We start from the raw sequence: 21,966 nt of genomic DNA, 5'->3' as shown, positions 1-21,966 counted from the left end.
TTACGTAATCAATCACGTGAATAGTAAAATTGAATTTCTTTTATTGTTATTGGGGAAGAGGAAATACTTCAAATAACGTTTAATAACAAAATATCAATTTTTCATAATTTTTTTTTTATTCAATTTTTTATTTTAGATAGTTTGACTGAAATCTGTCAACAACGATTTTAATGAATCGCAATATGTTTGCTTAACTTATAATTTAAAATTCAAAATTCAAAAATAAATATCTTCGACTAAAATAAGTCAACAATCTTTAGTTTAACACGTATAATTCTTTAGCTACTTCTCATATTTTTAATTTATAAAGAATATACTAACTTTGGTGCTCTACTAATCTATTCTTTTGTTAAGAGTAATGACTCATTTAAATTTTTCAAAAAGAGACAAGTATTTTAAACGCCGAAAAGCAGAACTACTTATGACGTACTATGACGCTGATTCATTGTAGACTATCCCAAAGGCAAAGACGATGATTAAAAAGTCAATTCTGCTAGTCATGAAATAAATATAATAGGCTCTCCACGTGCATTTATCTTCATTATAAAGTATCTACTCTGATGAACTGGAACTGTCTGAATCACTCGCAGAACCAGATGTTTTTTCTGAATCACTTGTAGAACTAGCTGTTTTGTCTGAAGAATCATCTGATTCTAATACAAGAAAAAAGTGAAATAAATTTAATAATGCAAGTTATTTTAATATGCAAGTGTATAGTTGGCGAATGCTTCAACCATTTTCAAAATTACTAGTTAATAGCAACTGACTTAAATGAGAGTAATAAACTTACTTGTTTGTTCGATAAGGGTCTTTGTCAATTGATTTATGTATTGACTTATGAATCGTGTCCATAATTTTTCATTTTCTTGTATTTTTTTAGTATTGTACTTTTTTTTCTTTGGTGGCAAATCTGACTTTATAGGATATTTTAATCTGAGAAATTTTTGATAACAACCTGTAAGCATAAGTTTTCTCATGAATTTATTTTCATGAGTTGATTATATTTTATGAGACTATACTCTTACCATTTACTGCTGCTGCTTTTTGAGGAGTAATCTGATGTTTGGGTGAACGACCAGGTATGTGTCTGGTAACTTGTTTAACTTGCATAGCTCGATTGGCAAAAGCATCCTCTCCCCATATAGCATCACAAAGTTTTCTAACGTACAGACTTGGTGTTATATCTCTGGGCGATGGAATTGCTTCCCAATCTTCATAATTGATGACAACACCACACATCAAATGAATTTTTTCAACCTACAATCAGGAGAAAATAATGCAAAAGTATTAAGAAGTTGAAATTTATAACAGTATAAAAGTAGTATATTACCTCTAAATTAGTTATAGGATCCTTTTCAGTAAAAACTTTGAATTTATCACCATAATCAGCTTCAAGTTCTTTAAACAATTTTGGATCATAGTTGACCTTTTTGGTTTTCTTTGTATTTTTTGATTTTTTAGATTTTTTAGATTTTTTAGATTTTTTAGCCTTCTTTGCCTTCTTTGCTTTTTTTGCCTTTTTTGACTTTATTTCTTCTTTTGATTTATTGATCATGTCAGGTTCTTCATTATCACATAATGAAGATCTTTGCATAGTCTTTTTTGGGCTTTTTAATATATTTTTTGTTGACAAACTAGATTTCAGCTTATCAACTTGAAAATCTGTACTGGCTGCTGCAAAGATGAACATCAAATTAAGCGTCTTATGAAAAAACATGTTATGCTTTAATCAAGCTGTAGGTAAACAAAAAGTAGTACTTTGAGGATCATAATCATAATCTGACAATAAAATACTATCAGATAGTTTTTCATTGCTATCAAGTAAACTTTTTCCTGGATCTTTGCCATTTGTATTTGGGATTGGTGGAGTGAATGCCATAATATTATGTTTTGATTGACTAAATTGCCATCTGACTCCATCCAAGTCGTCATCACTGTCTGTAATAAAAAAATAAAGTAATGTAATGAAGAAAATAAGCTTTTTTATTGTATATTGAAAATAATTTATAAATTTTAATGTGCAACAAACCTTTTCCAAGGAGAGATTCACGTTGAGAATTAGAAAATGCTTGAAAATTAATTCAAAAGTTGTATAAAATTGAAAATAATGAATGAATAATTATGAACATTGAACATATAAATTAATATAAATGATTATACCTGGCTCTGTATTTTGATTTGATATTTGTTTACCGCCAACACTATTCTCTTCGCTTCCAACAAATAACTTCTTTCGAGCTTTACTGGGGGATGATTGGCTATGCAATTGGCTTTTCAAGCTTGCAAGTAGTCGTTCAGCTTTCATTATTTTTTCTGACAACGACTCTGGGTCTTCCAATCCATTCGCTTTATTCATGGTACTTGGACTATTTTCTTTCTCACCTCTAATCAATTTATAATTATCAAGAATGCTCTTGTTAACCTTATTGTCATAAACTTTCAAATTATTTTTAAATTGCAGTTCTTCCTGCGTTAGCTGAAAAATGAATATAAATAAGTATAATGATAATTGTCAATATTGTTATAATAAAATCTATGAACAAACCTTAGATCTCTTCGACTTTTTCACTTTTGTAACATCAGATTCCTCCATTTCTATTGATTTAGAATCAGATTCTTCATTATTTGTAAGAGATTCTACATCATCATCGCATGAGTTGACATTGATTTTCTTATCTTTCAATAATTTTCCATCTAGCTTCCTCTTTTTTTCCATGTAATTTGAATGTTCTGTTTCGGCCTCGCTGCGTCGTTTATTCGTGATTTTCGGTCTTTTTGCAGCAACCAAAGATTTTACAGCCTCTTCGCTGGCTCCAAGATATAAAACTTCGCCTATTGCATCGATTTCTTTACCATTTTTATTTACCACTTCAATCATAAAAGATTTTTGACCTTCTTCTTTTCCCTCAAAATAATTTTTGACTTTTTTGATCTCGACGTACTGCAATTTTTCTGCATTGCAGTGTCCAAACAAATGGACTGCCGCCCAAGAGTTTTCCATGTTATCTGTAAAATAAGAAGTAACATTGTCAATACTTTATCAATTATGTTAATCACAAAGAAACAATGATTAACAAAAATGATTATTTATTTATTACTAATGAAAAACTTACTAGTTCGATGATGCAGCGATACTTTCGAGATAAAACATGTAACCTCTAATAAAGCATGTACGTTGCTGAAAGGCGGCGCGAATTTCTTAACAATCGCGGTCACTGATTCTGCACGGGCAACAGAAGGCATGTCGCGCCACTATAGGTCAATTGCAGAACCCCCATGAAACTCGAATTCAAGCATAACATACGTTAGCATAACATAATTCAAACATAACATAAGCATTAAAAACGTTTGAAAAATTTTATTAGCTTAGAATACTACATTTGTTTTTCACTCGAAACTAGCTAGTCGGATTAAGCATTTAAAGAATTGTTGTAGAATTTATAAAATTTTGTTGAATCTTTGAAATATTATTGAACATTTTTACTCCGTTTTGAAATTAAAATAAAAATTAGCCCTCTAGTATAATTTCTCAAAGCTAAGGCTAACAGACGAACGAAAGGTACTTGGCACAAAGTAATGCTTGTATATTTGTATAAACATCACAGAAATTCGTTAAAATAATTAATTGTCAAGTGCTCATTCGGAAAATCATATTTAGATAAATTAAAAATATATAAGTTATCCACAATAAAAATTCAAGGTAGTACATAATTACTTCATCATGGAACGTGAAAATGATCGAAGTCCTTCTCCTAATAGTCAAGATATTGAAGCATTAAACGAATGGCGTGTACGTAAATATTATCGACAATTATGTGTCAAAATAATCTTGATTTTATTGAAAAGACAAAATGAGGTTTTTATCATTTATCATTAATTTCAGAACTGCACTGTTGAATCGTTATCACCAGTAAGCGAAAGTAATTCTTCCAGTCAAATAACCACATCTTCAAGTACAGATGATGAATCCAGTTCGACTCATGAAAGTCCATCTTCTGCAAATAGTGAGGAATATGACAATGTTATGGAAAATAATCGTCTAGAACAATTTCATTCGCCTCCAGTGAGATTCATCAACAATCCAATCGAAGACAATGATCAGTTATTCGAAAATGATGATTTAGAAGGTGCTGAAGGTATGGACAGCGATGAAGAGATTTTTTATGATTCTAGTGATTCTAGTGATTATATGAGTAGTAGCGATACTTCTGTAATGGATTCAAACGATTCGAATGACAATTTGAGTGATTTTCGAAACGTCAACGTTGAGCAAAATGATCTGATGAATAATTTTCCGAAATTGTATCACTATGTGAATGAAGATGAAGCAAATGAAATAATTACTACTCCTCTAGTAGTAACAAGAAACGAAACACTCTTAGCGCTTCTGAAATTTGCTTTATTTCATGCTATTTCGGTCAGTGGGTTTGAAAATTTACTAAAAATTATTAATGCTATGTTCGAATCACCTATTTTGCCAAATTCGCGATATTTTATCGATAAATTGTTTTGCCCAGAAACTGAAGTAAATTATCACGCAGTTTGTTCACAGTGCAAAAGATACATCAAATCTTTTAAACGTTCAGATCGTATAGTACATTGTGAGTTATGTGATCTACATATTGGTCTCAAAGACCCACTGTACACTGATTTTTTTGCAATTCTTAATGTTGATAATGAAATAATATCTCAGATCGAAGAAAATAGTAACAAATACGAGGAAATAAATGAATATAGAAAACATAATCATGACGAAATTCGTGACATAATCGACGGCAGATTATACAGAAATTTACTTCAGTCTCTTACTGAAGAAGAAAAAAACAACTTTGTGACAACTACATTTAATACTGATGGAGCACCACTATTTAAAAGCTCCAAATGCTCTATTTGGCCAATACAGATGATTATAAATGAGCTACCTATTGAAATAAGGACACAAAAACCTATAGTTTGTGGAATTTGGTTTGGCAAAGACAAACCTGATATGAGCACCTTTTTAAGTCCGTTCGTTGAATACATGAATAGATTGTCACAAAATGGTGTTAGATGCATTATTAATGAAGAAGAACGAAATATAAAAGTATTTTCCATGTGTTGTTGTGTAGATTCCATTGCAAGACCACCGATGCAAGGTTTTGTTCAATTTAATGCGAATTTTGGTTGCCCATGGTGCTTACATCCAGGTTTTTATTTCAATACAGGTAGAGGCGGTGCTATGAAGTATCCAATTTTAGAAAATCGCGTTCCTTTACGTACCGATGAGCAAGTTATAGATCACGCAATACACAGTCTTGAATCACCAAATCCATATTTTGGTGTGAAGAAACCATCACCTCTTATATTATTAGAAAAATTTTCAATTACTGCAGGTTTCATTCCTGATTACATGCATTTTATTTGCCGTGGCATAGCAGAACAATTTACAAAGTATTGGATGGAATCGTCTCATGAGTTATACTCATTTGAAGAGTATGAAAAAAATGCTATCAATGATTTACTAAAAAAAGACATCAAAGTTCCAAGTCAAATAACAAGACTAAGCCGTGGGATTCGCGAAAGAAACTGGTGGAAAGCTAGAGAGTGGGAAAATTGGGTGTTATATTATAGCCTTCCGATTCTTTTACATTTTCCACATATGCAAGAATTTTCATCGCACTGGTCTTTACTTGTTGATGCATTCCATATTTTGTTACAAGATTCAATTTTAAATCAAGAACTTGAAAGAGTTCAAGAAAATTTGGTCATTTTCTCGTTAGAAACGCAAAGATTGTATGGTTTTAAAGCCATGACTTTTAATGTACATCAACTTGTTCATGTAGTACAAAGTGTTATCGATTGGGGACCTTTGTATGTAAGAAATGGATATTCATTTGAATCTGGAAATGGACTTATTTTGAGAAGAGTTCATGCAGCAAAAGGAGTTGTCCATCAGATCGTTAGATCTGAGGTAATGGCTCAATGTGAGTCTGTCATAAGAAAATTTATTGGGCCTGAATCTGTTATGATTCAACTCGTGAATAAATTGTTCAACAAATACACATCTAATTCATTTAAAATGGACAACATAAGATATTTAGGACGCCATCGACCGACAAAAAGACAATTTATTGATCAACTTGAACTTTCAAATAACAGTAGAACTTATCATAAAGTCATTATAAATGGTTGTTTATATACTTCTACGCAAATGAGAAGAATTAGATCAGATAATTCTTATGCCGTAACAAAAGAAGGAATATTCATTCAAATAAAAGGATTCATTAGTGATCGATTGACAAATAAACAATTTGTTATTTGTACCGTCATAGAAACTGCCAATACTTTTGATCAACTTTACACTCTTCCTATGAAATTAGTAATTAATATTTCTGAAAATAATATTGTGATAAATAGCCTCAGTATTGATAGAATTTGTGTATTCATTAATTTACAAGAACAACAATATATTTGTCCAATACCAAACCTATTACATTATTAAAAAAATATATATATGAAATAGAATTTAAGACTTTATTTATTTAAAAAATGAACCCTTCAGATTATCGAAACTAGTATTATAGGTAAGCTTGGAAAACTCCTTTTTAGAAATTTTCACTGAAATTTTTAAATTTTATATTTGATTTATCAATTATTCAAAAATAGATTATTTCAACACTTTTTTACACGCCTTCTTATACATCTTTTCTACTTAACTTGCTATTTAAAATCTGCAAGTGGAACAAAAATTGGAACATGAAATTGGACATAAAGACCGACCCGAGCGGAATGGGCGAAATAAAAGTACGTACAGTTTAGTGTACATTTTATGAGGAATGAATTCAACTTTACGTATTTTATGATAAAACTAATCATGTATTTAATTATGTAGTTAAGTGACATCACAATTACATAATTTCGATGTAACTAATTACATGATTTTCGAGAATTACATATCGAGTTACGTGGTTGAATTACGTAATCCTTTTCAACAGGGTGGGTACCTCGGCGGTCTACGACTCTCCTTGCTTTATTAATACTTTATATTACTCGCACAGAAGTAAACAAATATATCATTTTGGTGTATTCGTTCTTCAGCTTTTTTATGGTGTAGTTAGTTTTTAAAAAATATACTTTTTCTCAATGAGTTATTAGAAAAAAGCGTAGATAAGAACGATTTATTTTTATATTTTTTTGCATTTGATCATGAAAAAATCATTTTCTCAAAAAAGAAGTATCTCTATCAAAAAGCTGAGGAAAAAATACATTGAAAGAACATATTTGTTTACTTTCGTGCGAGTAATTCAAGGCATTGATAAAGCAAGGAGAGTCGTAGCCCACCGAGTGATCCGCAAAAACGCTCAAAAAATGCTCTTTCCTCCTTCACTGCTAGAGAAAAATCGAAAATATTAACTATTAAAGACTAATTTTAAAGTGAAATTGCGAGATCTTTCGATCTAGCTACTCTAAAAGTCGATTGGAGTTGTACTCTAGAATTTACAGTGTAATTTACCTTCAAGTCACTTTTTTTAGGTTATGAAGGCACATTTTTGCATTTTTGACTTCACTTGAAAGCTGATGTGAATACCTATTGAAACACATATTTAGTATATTTATCTAAATTTTATTTGAGCCTTTGCAAGCGAGCTGAAAACTGAGCAATCGGGCTGTTTTGGTCACTCCCGCGAAGTGCTGGGGCAACAATGGTGTTTTGCCTCATGTATGGTTTAAATTTCGGCAAATAACGTCAAATGAATGAAAAGGTGTGTTTAACTGTTCATACAGAGCAATCTGCGTGTTAGATTGTCTCACCCGTGGTAGTGTCCGTAAACATTAATGTTCTAATGAAGTGTACACGACTCTGGTTCTACAGCTCCCCAGGTACTCTGAAAGTTACACAGATGACCAAAAACACCACTCGCCAGAAAACACAAAAGAAGAAAAAATATAATATGTAAAGTATACAAAAAAGGCTCACGGAAATAGGTGTATTTCAGTGCAAAATGAAAATTTTGGAGTTTCGAAAGATGAAATGAAAAAGGGAGGAAAAATCCTACTCAATAATTTAATAAAAAAAATTTAATCATCATTTTTAATTTCGCTTAGTTTTTTGACTGACCATTAGTACCTTCAAGTTACGATCCCATTATGGTTCGGAGCTTGAAATTCAAACATATTTGCGATTCTGCCATTCAAATATATGAAGATCTTTACAAAGATTATATACGAAGTCGAAAACAGTCACAAATTACTGATTTTTTCAAAAATCAATGATGTGAATGATATTTTTAAATTCTGTTCTTCTGTATTTTTTGGAACCATACCCCCCTATTTCCATATAAACAATGTATCGTTTTACGCGGTTTTTTTATAAGCGGTACTCGAAAGGAACGGAACCCCCGCGTAAAACGGGGATCGCCTGTATATTTCTATATTTTACTCCAAAATTTCTATATATTTAAATTTTACTTTAAAATTTCTATATTTTAACAGAGATAAGGTTGTTTCCTTAAGCTTTTTACCTATACTTCAAATCTTACATTTTTTCTTCTTTCGTGTTTTCTAGCAAATTATGTTTTCGTCACCAATCAACATTTTCAGAGGATACCGATTGAGCTTTAGCACCAAAGTCGGGTACACTTCTTCAAAACATCAATGATTAGAAACACAAGCACTTTAGGAAAGATTGAACTCATACGTCACTCTCAAACAGTACTGTTATGATTGTTTTTCGGCAAACCATATGAATTAAAACAAAAATGTGTGCTTGAATATACACTGCCCGTCAATTACTTTTGCCATAAAACTATAACTTTTTAACTAAGCATCAACCCTCCAATTCAAGCACAGATTCTGAAAGGGCATTCAATTCTACATAAAATTATATATACGTGAAGTCTTATTAAGGCCTTGAACATGGGAAAAAATCGCATTGATCGCGAACAACAAATTTTGTCACTTTGAGCGTTGGTGGGTTAACATGCATAAAAAATCGAAAAAAAAAATGTTCTCAGGAACGGATTGTAACTATTGCTTCATATTGTACACATAAAAACCAACCTTTTTTGTACATATCATTTTTTTCTACGGCCATTTGAATGGTGTACATGCGAACGAAAAAAGAATAGTTTTTGCACTAATAAGGCTGAATATTTGTGAAAAAAGCTCGCAGGACAATCTTTAAAAAAAGGATTTAAAGGTCTCGTTAAAACCTACAAATAGAACAAATCCATAGGTTTTAAATGTTTCTATAACATTTCTAACTAAAATGGCAAGAGAAATAGCGGAGACAAAATAAAACAATATTCTTTATTCGTTAATTGTTAATAACAATTGATAAATAAATAAATAAACCTAATAAAAATTTATATAGCTTTAAAGTGCTAGTAAAGACCTTTTGAATGGTTGTTTCCAAATATCAATCCGATTTTTTTTGACTGAGCTACAAAACTTTGAAGTTTACTCATTTTCCGCTCAGGTATGGCAATAGTAGTTGACGGGCAGTGTACGTGCAGAGTACTCTACGACGCTGTGATTGCAAACATAACCTGCAATTTTTTTCACTTATCTTTGCCATTAAAACACGTAACTTGAAATTTTAAAATTTTTTTTTCATAGAGGGTGCTACCGTCTAGAGTCAAAAATCACTCTTTCTAAAGCAAGAAATAGGTAAAAACTTGTTAAAAAGTCCCCAAAAGGCTTACGGGCACCTGTAAATTGAAAATTTTCATGCAAAATTTGGAAAGAATTTTCTTTCTCTTTCCATTGCATTTGTTGTAACTTTTGAAAAAAAGGTTTACCATCAAAATTTTACAATTTTTGTAAGTCTTTTTTTTATTAGGTAAATTTCAGCGAAAACTTTGGCCACTAGGTCGCAGGCGTGTCTTAAGCGCACATACGCAGTAATCACCAACTCGTGCCCGCGGTCACATGTTTGATTTAACCTGTCTGCTACTCTATTTCAATAACATTGGAGACGACAAAACTGCAGTAACAGCAACACCTATAATTTTATCGAGATTATCAGGATTCTCAAAGTGAAAAATAGACACAAACATCATGCGTTGCCGTGTTTTAAATTGTAAAGCGCTTACTCGTTTCAAGTTTCCAAAATATAGTGACCAGAGAATAAAGTGGCTGGACGCAATTCGAAGCCCAGATTTTATACTAATTATACATACATGGACTGTGTAAAAAACATTTTTCTGATAAGGATGCCATACTTCAAAGTATAACAGGTACTATTCATTTCATATAATTATATCTAATTTTCTAGGATACAGTTTACTATCAAATGTTAAATCATTTCACAGGTAACGATTACGAGAAATTCATGACAATTTATTATTCATTAGCACCAATTAAAACGAGTAAGCCCTTTACAATTTAAAACACAGCAAAGCATGATGTTTGCGTCTATTTTTCACCTTAAGAATCCTAATAATCTCGATAAAATTATAGGTGTTACTGTTATTGCAGTATTGTCGTCTAAAATGTTATTGAAATAGAGTAGCAGACAGGTTAAATCAAACACGTGACCACGGGAACGATTTGGTGATTACTGCGCATGTGCGCTTAGGACACGCCTGCTGCATAGTGACCAAAGTTTTCCCTGAAATTTGCTTAATACTTTGCATACTAAATTTTTTCTTTATTTGCGTTTTCTGGTGAGTCGTGTTTTTTAATATCTGTCGTAACATTCAGAGCGTACCGATAGAGTTACAGCGTTCAGGAGATCCCTGACGTACACATCTTTAAACGCAACCTCGAGCAAGGTAATTAGTAGGTTTATCGTGGAAATAACAAAAGCAACGTAAAATGAAAAAAATGTATGATGTGCAGAGTTATCCGTCAGATAGTCACGCCAGAAGCTGTGTTTGTGACCATTGATGTTTTGAAGAAGCATACACGACCTTGGTGCTGCTATAGCTTCAACGGTTCAATTTGAGGTGCATTTAGAATAAACGCAAAACGCCAAAAAATACAGAAGAAGAAAAAAGTTAGCATGCTAAGTATGTAAAACAGACTCACAGAAACAGGTGTATCTCAGTAAATAATCAATTTTTTTTTTCAATTTGAAGCTCTCTTCAAGTCTTTCATAGTTTTTTAATGGTTTTTCAGAATTGTGCAAAAGTATATCTGATGCTCTCATTAAAAAAGAAGGCCTTAGAAAGAAAAGTACTCGGGAGAAATAGTTCTTTACGATACAAGTGCCATAATTAACACTTTTTGGCACTGCGTAGTTTAGAGCCCGAGCGCAGCGATGATCCTAATAGCTGGGCCAAAAAGTGGCCCCATGGCACGAGTATCGTACTCAATTTTATAGCGCTGAACTAAGTTCACATTTATGCCCCCTTTTCCGAGTCATGAGTCTCACTCACATGGAAGCGCGAAGTGGGATTAGCGCATGAGCGGATGCGAGTGTGATGCGAACGCCGCGGTGCCGTAAAGTGTGACTTATGCCACCGAATAACTACGTCGTGCCGTAAAGTGTTACTTATAGTTGTATTGTAATAGTACACTACGTAACTCGCTACGCTCGGGCTGCAAACTGACACTTATGCAAGATAGAAAACCGCCTCAGTTACGTATAGTATTTTTTATCATCGAGTGCAAGAAGTCGATTTTAAGATGTTACTGCACGCTGTGATGAAAAAAGCTATAAAAATTTATCAAAGAATTAAAGAAAATTTATCTTATTTTTTAATGTACGCTCACTTCTACAACTAAAGTATGTTTTTTTGCTCTAGAATGTAGTGTTATCTATAAAAAAAATTTGAGATCATGTATTTTGATGAAATTTGACAAAAAAAATTCTTTTTATATTTTTTAACGCTTCGTATCGTCCTAAAATGTAATTTCCGTTCACAAAGGATGTTTTTCAGCTCTAGATGGTAGCACCTTCTATGAAAAAATCTTAAAAAATGTTCAGTCTATATGCTTTAATGGCAAAGATAAGGAAAAAATGGAAGGTTATATTTCGCATCCTAGCGTCGTATATAAACTTTCATGTTTTTCGATGATTTTTTCCGAAGGTCTTTGAAGCATCATGAAAACTTAAAAAAATGTTGTTTTCATACGAAGGTTGCGGATTGTCAAATGCTCCAACCCCTCACATAACGCGAATTTTTGGCACCCTATAACGCGGATTCACGTAGCAATGTTCATTGTTTATGCATACATTTTTTTTAATAACCTTTTTTTGACGTCGATGTACACGAATTTTTTCGGAGAATTGTTTGATTTGTATTTGTTTTTTATCACAATGGCACCGAATGTGAAAAAATCGCCAAAACCAACGAGGAAATGCATGAAGCAAAGTGGAGAAAGAGTCGCTGTTGTTGCCAGACGTTTTAACGTCAATGAATCGACGATTCGCACAATTCGTTCAAACGACAAAAAAAAATACGTGAGAGTGCAAAAATAGGGTAAACCAGCTAGTTATTAGACACTAAAGGAAATTTCCTATTATAATCGATTGGGGGAGTTTACTCGTTTGATAAATTTTTTTTTGAATATACAATCTCTTAGGAAATTTTCTGCTCTTTCTAATGCATATGTTTATTTTTACCTAAAATAATTTTTTCAGCTATTTTAAGAGGAATTTCTAAAAAAACCCGAAAATGTTAGTTTTCGGACACCGTAAAAATTAGGTTATAAATCAATAATAATGTTCATGTGAGTTATAGAAATGAAATTAATAAACAAAAAAGGCTAAAAAATTATATACTGAACCATTTTATTATGTTATTAACAATAAAAAATTATTTACAAATTTAATTTTACAACTCTCTCGATTCTTCTTTTTTCGGCTTTTCGAATTCATGCTTCACTGAATATAACTTTATTATAAGGCGTAGTACTTTTTGAGAATCTGAGTTTATTAGAAGTGGAGTAAAGTAAAATAATAGATTTTTCAAACGCATAATTTACGATTTTTGTTACTTATGTTTTCAAAATGAACAATAATTAATTTATATTAACTTATGAGTCATTGCAAAAGTCAAAAAACCCATTGTATATTACAATTTGTTATTCATGTTTTTATTAAAACTTTCAGAATAAAATTCCTTGATAAAATATAAATTTAAAACAATTTTTTTACAAATACACACAATGGTTTACTTTTTACGAATTTTTAAAAAATAATTAAATATTTACAAAATTCTAATGAAGTATATAATTTTAAGTTGCTAGCGATCTTTGTAAAATAAACTGATGAATAATACAATTTTTAACAATAATGTGTACTTCATTTTCTTACAATTTTCTTACATTATAAAAAAATCATCTTTCCAAAAAATTTTATATTATATAGGATATGGATGGAGAACGAATATAAACACTTTTTTCGGAGTGTCCGATAACTAGCATATTAGAATAATCATTAAATCTAATTTTCGGACACCTGTCCGAAAACTAAATTTTCTTTATTTTCTTCGGTCAATAACCGGACACCAAAATTTTTATTCAATTTGACCCGTTGAAAATAATAAAACTATGGGAAATTGTTGAGAAAAGGCTTCTGAACATGCTCCAATAGCTTTTTTTGATGAATAATTAACATTTCAAGTAATTAAGTCAGATTTACAAAAACCACTTCCCAGTCGAAAAAAATTGCGTGGATAATCCACGTAGAAATCTACGCAATTTTTTTCAACTGGGTTACTAAAGAATTTTCGTAAATTTTGGCAATTTATCATACATTGTTAAAGTAGCCTGCAAATCTAACTAAATTATAATTGATATAATGAACCAATCTTTTATTAATCTATGTCATTTTGAAGAAAATTACATGCTGTATTCATTAAATAAAACCACGCATCGCTAGAAGTAGGCGTTATCTTATTATTCTAACTCAAAGTTGAAGAGGTCCGAAAACTAGCAGTGTCCGTTAACTAGCTGGTTTACCCGATTAGGAAAACATGCTAAAGGCTCCAAAAGAATCCGGCAAAATTTAATTGAGAAAACTGAAGAAATGATAATTATTTGGATGCAGGATCTCATGCGTGAAAAATTCCAATGAGCACAGCCAGTGGCGTAGCTGAAAGTTGAGGCGTCCCCCCGCGAAAATCGTTATCCCCCCCCCCCCCCTGAAATCATAGAAAGACTTTACTATTCTTGTTCTTTTTTTTTGGAATTCTGCAATAACGCCCCATTTATTTGCTAAAAGTGACCGCAAGCTATCGTTTTTCATTGATACTTTGAATTTTTTGAAAATTGCTGTCTTGTGTATCCTATCGTAAAAAATAATAAATTCATCAGGAGAGAGCACAAATGCTGATTCCAAGGCCGCACGTATTTTCCCTCAAAATAAATACATGTGTTTCATAATTTGAAAAAAATCTACATTTTCATTTAATTTACGAAATTCGTTATCTCTAATTTTCATGACCAGGAACGGAACCCCCCTTTTTATATAAAACTAAGGTCCCTTATAACGCGGTTTCACATTACGCGGTACATTTTGAAACGCAACCCCCGCGTTATACGAGGGACCCCTGTATTTCAAAGAGTTACGAAGAGTTATAAAGTGTTGGTGAAAATTTTTATTGGTTTTAAAACTTTTTTGATCGGTATCAACGCTTTCCAAAAGTAATGATGAAAAAACTATACTGGCAACCATATGAACAACTAAGAAAAAAAAATTAAAAAAAAAGTTTAACACTTTTGTTTAAAAAAACGAGTTCCTACAAGGTTTTATAAATTTTTAAAAACTCTGATTAATTCTTTAAAATCATCAATCAGGTTTATGAAATCTGCACATTTCTAAGACTTATATAGTACTATGTTGTTGTGTTGTTCGCATTGCACTCGCTACGCTCGTGCGCTAACCTCACTCCGCGGTACCAGAAACTGCGACTTATGACTCGAAAAACGGAGCATAAATGTGGAGCACAGTGCTATGAAATTGAGTATGATACTCGAATCATAAGTGACACTTTCTGACGCGGCTTTCAGGGCACTCGCTGAGCTTGGGCCCTAAACTACACCATAAATTACCCTTAAATTACCTTAAATTACTTGTATAATAGTGTAATATTTCAGGCTTTTTTAAACTGTATAAAATTTTCTCATGAGAAAAGTTTCCGTCGGGGATATTAAAATATGATAGCTTCAAATTTTATTTTTATTCTTTATTGTTAATATTTTAGAGTGCAAATTTGTCCTAACTATTTATTGTTTTTGTTCAAATTTTTCATAAAACAATTTTTGCATCATTCAAGTTCTTATTAGGTGGTTCTTGAATGTACAAATGAGTGAATTCATGTATATTTAACATTCATAAAATTGAACTAATTTAAATAAAAGAAAAGATAGATAAATAAAATCTGTACCAATATCCCCTAAATATTCTGCATAAAATGCGAGTTTGAATTTTCTCAACAATTTTGAGTCATAAATTAATCATGTTATATTGTTATCTTTTCGCAAAATTTTCCCAAAATTCATCCCTAAATGTAATCAGTAAATATAGTGTGAAAATATCTATTTTAAATAAGATTTGTTATGAAGTTAAAATCACGAGGTTTATTTTCATACTATAATTTATTGGAATCGGAATTGAAAATTAATAATATGTAATAACACTTTAGAGTATTAAATAATGTTATTAATTACGAGTGGTGAATACCAGTTGAAATCGGAAACAAGTTTTGATACAATTACAGTCTTATCATTGATAATGTGACTTGAAATATCAAATAATAATAATAAGTTTATTTTTTTTCCACGATAAAGTGCTATTGTTTTTAATAAAATTTTTAAATCATTTTCGAAGAGAAATTTAGTTTAATGTTTGAAATCAGAATTATTAAAGCTTTACATATCTACCACTTATAATTCATCAAAATTCATATCTTCTTAACACGAAATTTAAACTACTTACCCCACGTTATACTATTTTTTACTCTTTCATTTTTTTTATCTTGTTTATTTGATAAACTGTAATTTTTTCATGATTCTATTATTTATAATGCTATTGATTACTAAGTTCAATTTAAATCCTGCTCATGGAAAAACCAAAAAAAAACGTATGAAATTGTACTTCACGCTAAATTATTTCATCCCAACGAATAATTTTTGACTTTTAAAAGTCACATTTTTCAAATTTTTCTTGATTTAATCTGTTGCTAATGGAAAGAATATTATACAGAATCAAGTCCTATAAACTTTTCAATAAAAAATTAAAATTCCAAGATTTTAATTTTATTCAAGATAATATTGTAATAATATAATCTACAACAATTTTATTCGAGATGTAAATTTATTTTAATTTTTGTGAATGATTAAATTAAAATATTTCACGAAAGAAAAAGTATGCATCGAACTTGCAAGCTCTGTGTATATCTGAAGAATTCAGAACAGTTACTACTGCCGGTATGAGCAGCAACGTGTAGATCTTCTATCACTATATCCCTTCCCTTAAGTCCAAACAGCACCCCTATATGATATTCCATATCTCCCCTCAAATAATTGTAAGATATAAAACTTTTGATTTACTTTACGAAAAAAATATTTTTAAGGAAGAAAAAATTTCATTAAACCAATCCAATACTATGACAATATTCCGTTGCTAAAAATTGCAAAATAATTTAAATGAAAAATGTGAATGTAGAAAAAAATTTAAAGTTAAAAGTATTTTTCAGTCAATTTTATATTTTTTGTTGTTCAGTGTGAAAACATTTTTATTTATAAAGTAAAAATTTTATTATTTTACTGTCATTAAGAATCTTTCTTACATTATGAAATAATTTCTTACATGAAACATGTTTGATAAAAATTCTCTTAGTTCCAACGTATACATTTATCGTAGATTTCCCGTAGATTTAATGTGGATTTTAGGCTATAAATCTATGAGGATAATTTAGGAAATCACAGTTAATTAATTCAATTTTTATTCACAAAGTTTTTAAAAATCAATGCTGACTTTTCTTCTGTTAAAAATAGTCAATAGTTTTCAAAAATTAGAAAATTTGATGAATATAATTTCATTTTGCATTCATTTATTATAATAAAAAAGTATGAATTCTTGTTTTAAGTTTATTTTTTATTATCCATTGTATATTAAACATTATTTATATTTTAGAAGATTTAGTTTATAACTATGAATTTACAAGGTTCTTAAATGTAATATAACATGAATAGTTTGAAGATTTTTGTTGTAATAAAACAGCAAGTAAATCAAAACTATATGTAATTCCCTAACTAAAATGATTTCTCCTAAAAAATTTTTTAAATATCGTGGATTTGATAAGCATTCGTCTTTTTAATAAACGCTTATAACTTTTGTATTTAATATTCTTGTTATAATATAATCTCCAATGACCCATCGTCTGTATCGTTAAATGCAGTTATTATATCACACGTGAATACAAGTAAAGTACCTTTCTGTATATATTTCCCAGGTGAAAATAGTATGTAAGATCTGACTCCAGATCTGGCATCAGATATGGTATAAGATCTGACAAATGTACGCCAGATCTTACATCAGATCTGATACCAGATCTTGTATTCGATAATCGACATCAGAACTTATATCAGATCTGACATCAGATCTATTGTCAGATCTGAAGTGACTGTATTGCCTCTAATTTATTAAACAATAAGTTTATTATTAATTAAAATTTTATAATAAATCTTAATGATAAAAGTTGTTGAATCAATTTAAATTCACATTATCAGAAACCTAATTATTAATAAACATTTTAATTATTAATAAAATTATTGTTCAATTAATTAAAGGCAATACATGCATTACAGACGCAAATAAAACCCCGATTTAACCTAAAATTAAGTTCCAGTAAGGGCTTTTTTTCTAATTGTACCGCCTCCAAAATGACCTTAAAAAAAAAAACAAAATACATATTTGAAAGTAAAATTTTTTGCTCTTTTCAAATCTGTTATAAAAAATGGGGATTTCCATTTGAAAAATCGATTTTTGGGTCACTGGAGCTTGATGGTTATGTTCAAGGTTAAATTCAAGGTCACCATTAGATTCCTCGTCAAAAAATACGTCGATTTTTTTCGTGCGCTTTTTCCAGGAAATTTCCAGGTGTATCCATACTTTAGCCGCATCCCGCATGTACATGAACATATAAGTGGAATCCTCACAAACCTTTAATATTAAAGAAACCGATGTGGATCTTGAATTGTAATTATTGCGACAATATCTGTGACTATAATTATAATATTAAAGGTTATTAAGCACGTGCTTAAAACTCGATTATATAACGTGGAGTATGGTAAACTATAAGAGTATTTTTACATGTTCTAATGAGATTTCAAAAAGGAACTTCAGTAAATTTATAATTTCGTAGTTCTATATAAAAAACACCGGTGTCCCCAGCGCTTTGAATTTTTTTTCAGAGTGTGTTTGGGTTATTTTATTTAAAAATTATTGTTTCTGAGTGATACCCTTACCCCAAGACTCAGAATCCTCAATTTAATAATGGGAACTAGATTATTATAAAATTCAGTTTTAAAAATTGAAATGAATGCCGAGTAGCACCGTTTAATATTTCTCCACCCAAATCGAGAGGCATGAAGCTCTACGAATCGATTTCGTTATCAAAAACCCTTGTGCCCCTTTGGACCGGATTGAAGACCGCACATATGTTGGGCTCACGAACCAAAGAAATGACATTTTTTTATGGCACACTCTAAACTGGACATGAACCGACTCTGTACCCTAAGGTCTTTCAAATTTGGGTTATTTAGAACATTTTTACGCAAGGGCTGAAATTTATTTTGCCCTTAATCGCTTGGAAATAGATTAAGTAAAATAATTTTTTTGTCAGAGATTCATCCAATTTCACGGAAGAGTTAGTGTATATTATAATCAACGTTTTCACTCGTCGTTGTATGAAAATAAAAATAAAATTTTTTTGCTAAATAATTTTTATTTTTAATAAATATTTTTGATAATTAATTTTTTTTTTTAAATTTTCGTTTGTTTTATTAAATAATTTTTTTAAATAAATTTTTTTTTAAATAAAAACAAATTACTTCAATCCAATACTTTCAGCATGATTTTTGAGGAATTAATAAATTCCACCTGAACCGATTATTTTCAAACATATTTTTTGAGATTCCCTAATATTTTTCTACACAGCTACGTGAATATGTTTAGGCTGTTTTCCAGTTAATGTAGTTTTTAGGGAAAAATATTTATCTTAAAAAATGAGCTTCAAAAAAATCGGCTTAGCCTGGCTTTGTAATCTCGTTAAATTATTTGTAATTCAAAATTATTTGAACAACTAGTGTTATTTGTTAAGACAAGAGGATTGATTATTGTTATAAATTATTATTTTATGTTGATTGAAAGTTTTTAAAGTGTTTATTATATTTAAGTACTTACAATATACATGAAAATAAGAAAAAAAAATTAAAATGTCTTTAACCCTCATTTTTGAAGGCACCCTACAGCCCTTATCGTGAGCGCGATGTTATTTCTTTTTTCCAGGTGAAAATGTTTAAGAAATTTCATATCCCATACGTGTGCCATGAGAAAATTTCTATTTATTTTTTTTGTCGAAAAACTAAAAGTTTTAGAGAATTCCACATAAACATCAGTAAGTATTGCAATCAATATTTTTATGTACAATTATTGTATTCAGGATAAGAGAATACCAAATAAATGCAAAAAAAAAAAATTTTTTCAATTGCGGGTTCTTGTTGTCTATCAGAAGAGGTTGAAGTGTTTGTATATCTATATTTATAGTAGCTATAGGTATACTACAGTGTGTATAATGTTTTTTATAAGATTAGACTCACTGATTATACATCTATTGATTGAGGGCGATGTACATGAAATCAACGAAATTCGTGTACAAGCTTTGTAAAAAATAAAAAAAAATTAAATGAAATTTTCGAATAAAAAATTTTCGAATTTTTTCCTTCAGCTCATTATTTTTTAGTTGAATTTCTGAAAGGTTTTTCCTTTTTTTTCATATTTCAGAACATGTCATTTTGAATTTTTAAAATGTTATTTCACCAATTCGAAATGTGATAACTTTAAGTTTAAAGTCCATGAATACCTAATTTACACTTAAAAATAAGGCAAATTCTAAACGATAGACACTTTGAGTCTGTGACATATTACTTTAAATCTGTGGATTATTCAGTAAATCTAACAACGCTTATTTATGAATTTTGTAGATCACATTTCTTATCCACATAATGGAAAATCACGTATTAGGTTAAGTTTATAATCATGGTTTGTTTTTTTGTAGTATAGTAAGTCATACTTTATGACATCTCCTCGTTCTTATGGCACTTACTGCGCTTTTGAGCTTATTCTATTTTATGGCGTGACATTGCGACTAGCAAAAAAGTGTTACTTATATCTTAGAAAAAAGGGCAAAAATACGAACTTAGCTCGTATTTTACAATAATATCTCGTAAGATGCTCAGTTTATATACAGGACACTTTTCGGCACTGCTATTAGGACGCTAGCTATGCTTGAATTTCTAACCACTGTGTGTCATTAATAGCTACTTATTTATGTTATTTAGTTAAATACAACACAACTCACAACCTGCACTTATTCAAGTAAGAAATTTGTCGCTGCGTTATTGATGAAACATACAGTAGAATTTATATTGAGTGAAAAAAATTATATATTCTACATAAATATGTACCTTGTAGTTGTTGTAATGAACTGTGTAGTAAGAAGGTAGGTCTTCAAATGAGCAGCTACAGTTGACGCTCCAGTGAAGCTCAGTAGCCCAACATTTTTCATTATTGAAGTCTGTTGATATCTTTAATGCACTTTCACGGAACACAGCTAAACAAATCAAGCTCGCGATCATGGTTAAGTTCCTAAAAAAGCAGAGTGTTATGCAAACAAGCAACCTTAACCTAATTTTGTTAATCCATTAACTAATATTAAAAACTACTTAAACAAAGGTGAAAATTCGGTTATGAATTAATTGTTCATGACTCTTTGACCTAATAGTCAATAAACATATTTTCTCCACATCTTTCATCCTCAAATCCACGAATAGAGGCGATATCATTTTCGGATTTTCGTCTGGAGAATACACTGTAAATATAAAAGAGGTCCTCTCGAATGAAATAGTCGACATGAATCTAAGCATTTAAATTGAAATAATAATTATGACGATCCCAAATTGCAATTGACACATAGAGTACAAGAAACAAATAACCTCAATTTTACAGATGTGACTGTAGTCTATTATTATCGATAACTGTTAAATTCTGAATATACTGTTACTAAAAATTTTTCAACGCGAGATTCTTTCGGATTGTTCACATACCCGCTAATAAAAGTAGTAAACAAAAGAGATTATGATACAATAGATCTGGATAGCCATTTTTAAGCTTAATTTATTAACAATTAAATAAATTTTTAACAACGATGTGTTAATTATATGTGTAAAACTAAATAAATCTACGATTGTTTTCATCAAAATAATAATATTTATTCAAATGTATAAATGAGTATATGAGTAGCGGAGTGTCATCACTTAGTTCCTGTCATACTTGTCTCGCGCTCCTCGATACATGTTGGTTTGACTGTCGACGAACAAGTGACTAAGAAAATTAGATAGAGGTTAATTAGTACTGAGAGGTAAATAGCAGCTCGGTGACAACGTAGACATGTACTGGTCAATCACCGCTACATACATACACATTAATGATTGTATTCCATACGCACATTCTTATATAAATTTACCCGTTCTAACACGATGTTTGGAGGAATTATTAATTTTACATCGGTAGCTTCAATGACGAATGAAGATTTATACATTTTTAACTACTGTCAACATTATTTATCTAATGAAATTCTAATAAAATATTCAGTTCTTTATGAAGGTAGGCACTCTCATTGAATTTTAAAAATATTATTGAATAAATAAATTAACTTACGTTTAATTGCATAACGATTTTGCTAAATGCTATGTGCCACTTCTGCTTCGGAGTCATATCGGAACGTTTATTCATTACAGTTTTGGAACTTT

General features: G+C 30.4%; 2 protein-coding genes across 2 annotated transcripts in view; both read right to left on the bottom strand.

Moving 5' to 3' along the window:
• The window catches only part of LOC106651209 (putative leucine-rich repeat-containing protein DDB_G0290503), a 165,879-nt gene extending 143,954 nt beyond the window's left edge, over positions 1–21,925 (bottom strand). The window contains exons 1-2 of the mRNA XM_023460113.1: positions 21,875–21,925; positions 20,623–20,803 (exon numbers count right to left, since the gene is read on the bottom strand). The gene's annotated coding sequence lies outside the window, so the exon portion shown is untranslated. The remainder of the gene's footprint in view (positions 1–20,622; positions 20,804–21,874) is intronic.
• On the bottom strand, positions 476–3,364 carry LOC106651160. The gene is made up of 10 exons (XM_014369549.2): positions 3,114–3,364; positions 2,546–3,006; positions 2,161–2,476; positions 2,030–2,068; positions 1,759–1,938; positions 1,499–1,674; positions 1,331–1,438; positions 1,026–1,257; positions 791–955; positions 476–653 (listed from the first exon to the last, which is right to left on the bottom strand). Exons 1-10 carry the CDS (start codon positions 3,241–3,243, stop codon positions 553–555), a joined length of 1,908 nt encoding a protein of 635 aa, XP_014225035.1. The 5' UTR covers positions 3,244–3,364; the 3' UTR covers positions 476–552.
• Positions 21,926–21,966: the final 41 nt, after the last annotated feature.

This window comes from Trichogramma pretiosum, unplaced genomic scaffold (genome assembly GCF_000599845.2).
Source record: "Trichogramma pretiosum strain Unisexual culture from Peru unplaced genomic scaffold, Tpre_2.0 scaffold138, whole genome shotgun sequence".
In the NCBI taxonomy this organism is placed as follows: domain Eukaryota; kingdom Metazoa; phylum Arthropoda; class Insecta; order Hymenoptera; family Trichogrammatidae; genus Trichogramma; species Trichogramma pretiosum.
This window is presented reverse-complemented; position numbering and strand designations above follow the sequence as displayed.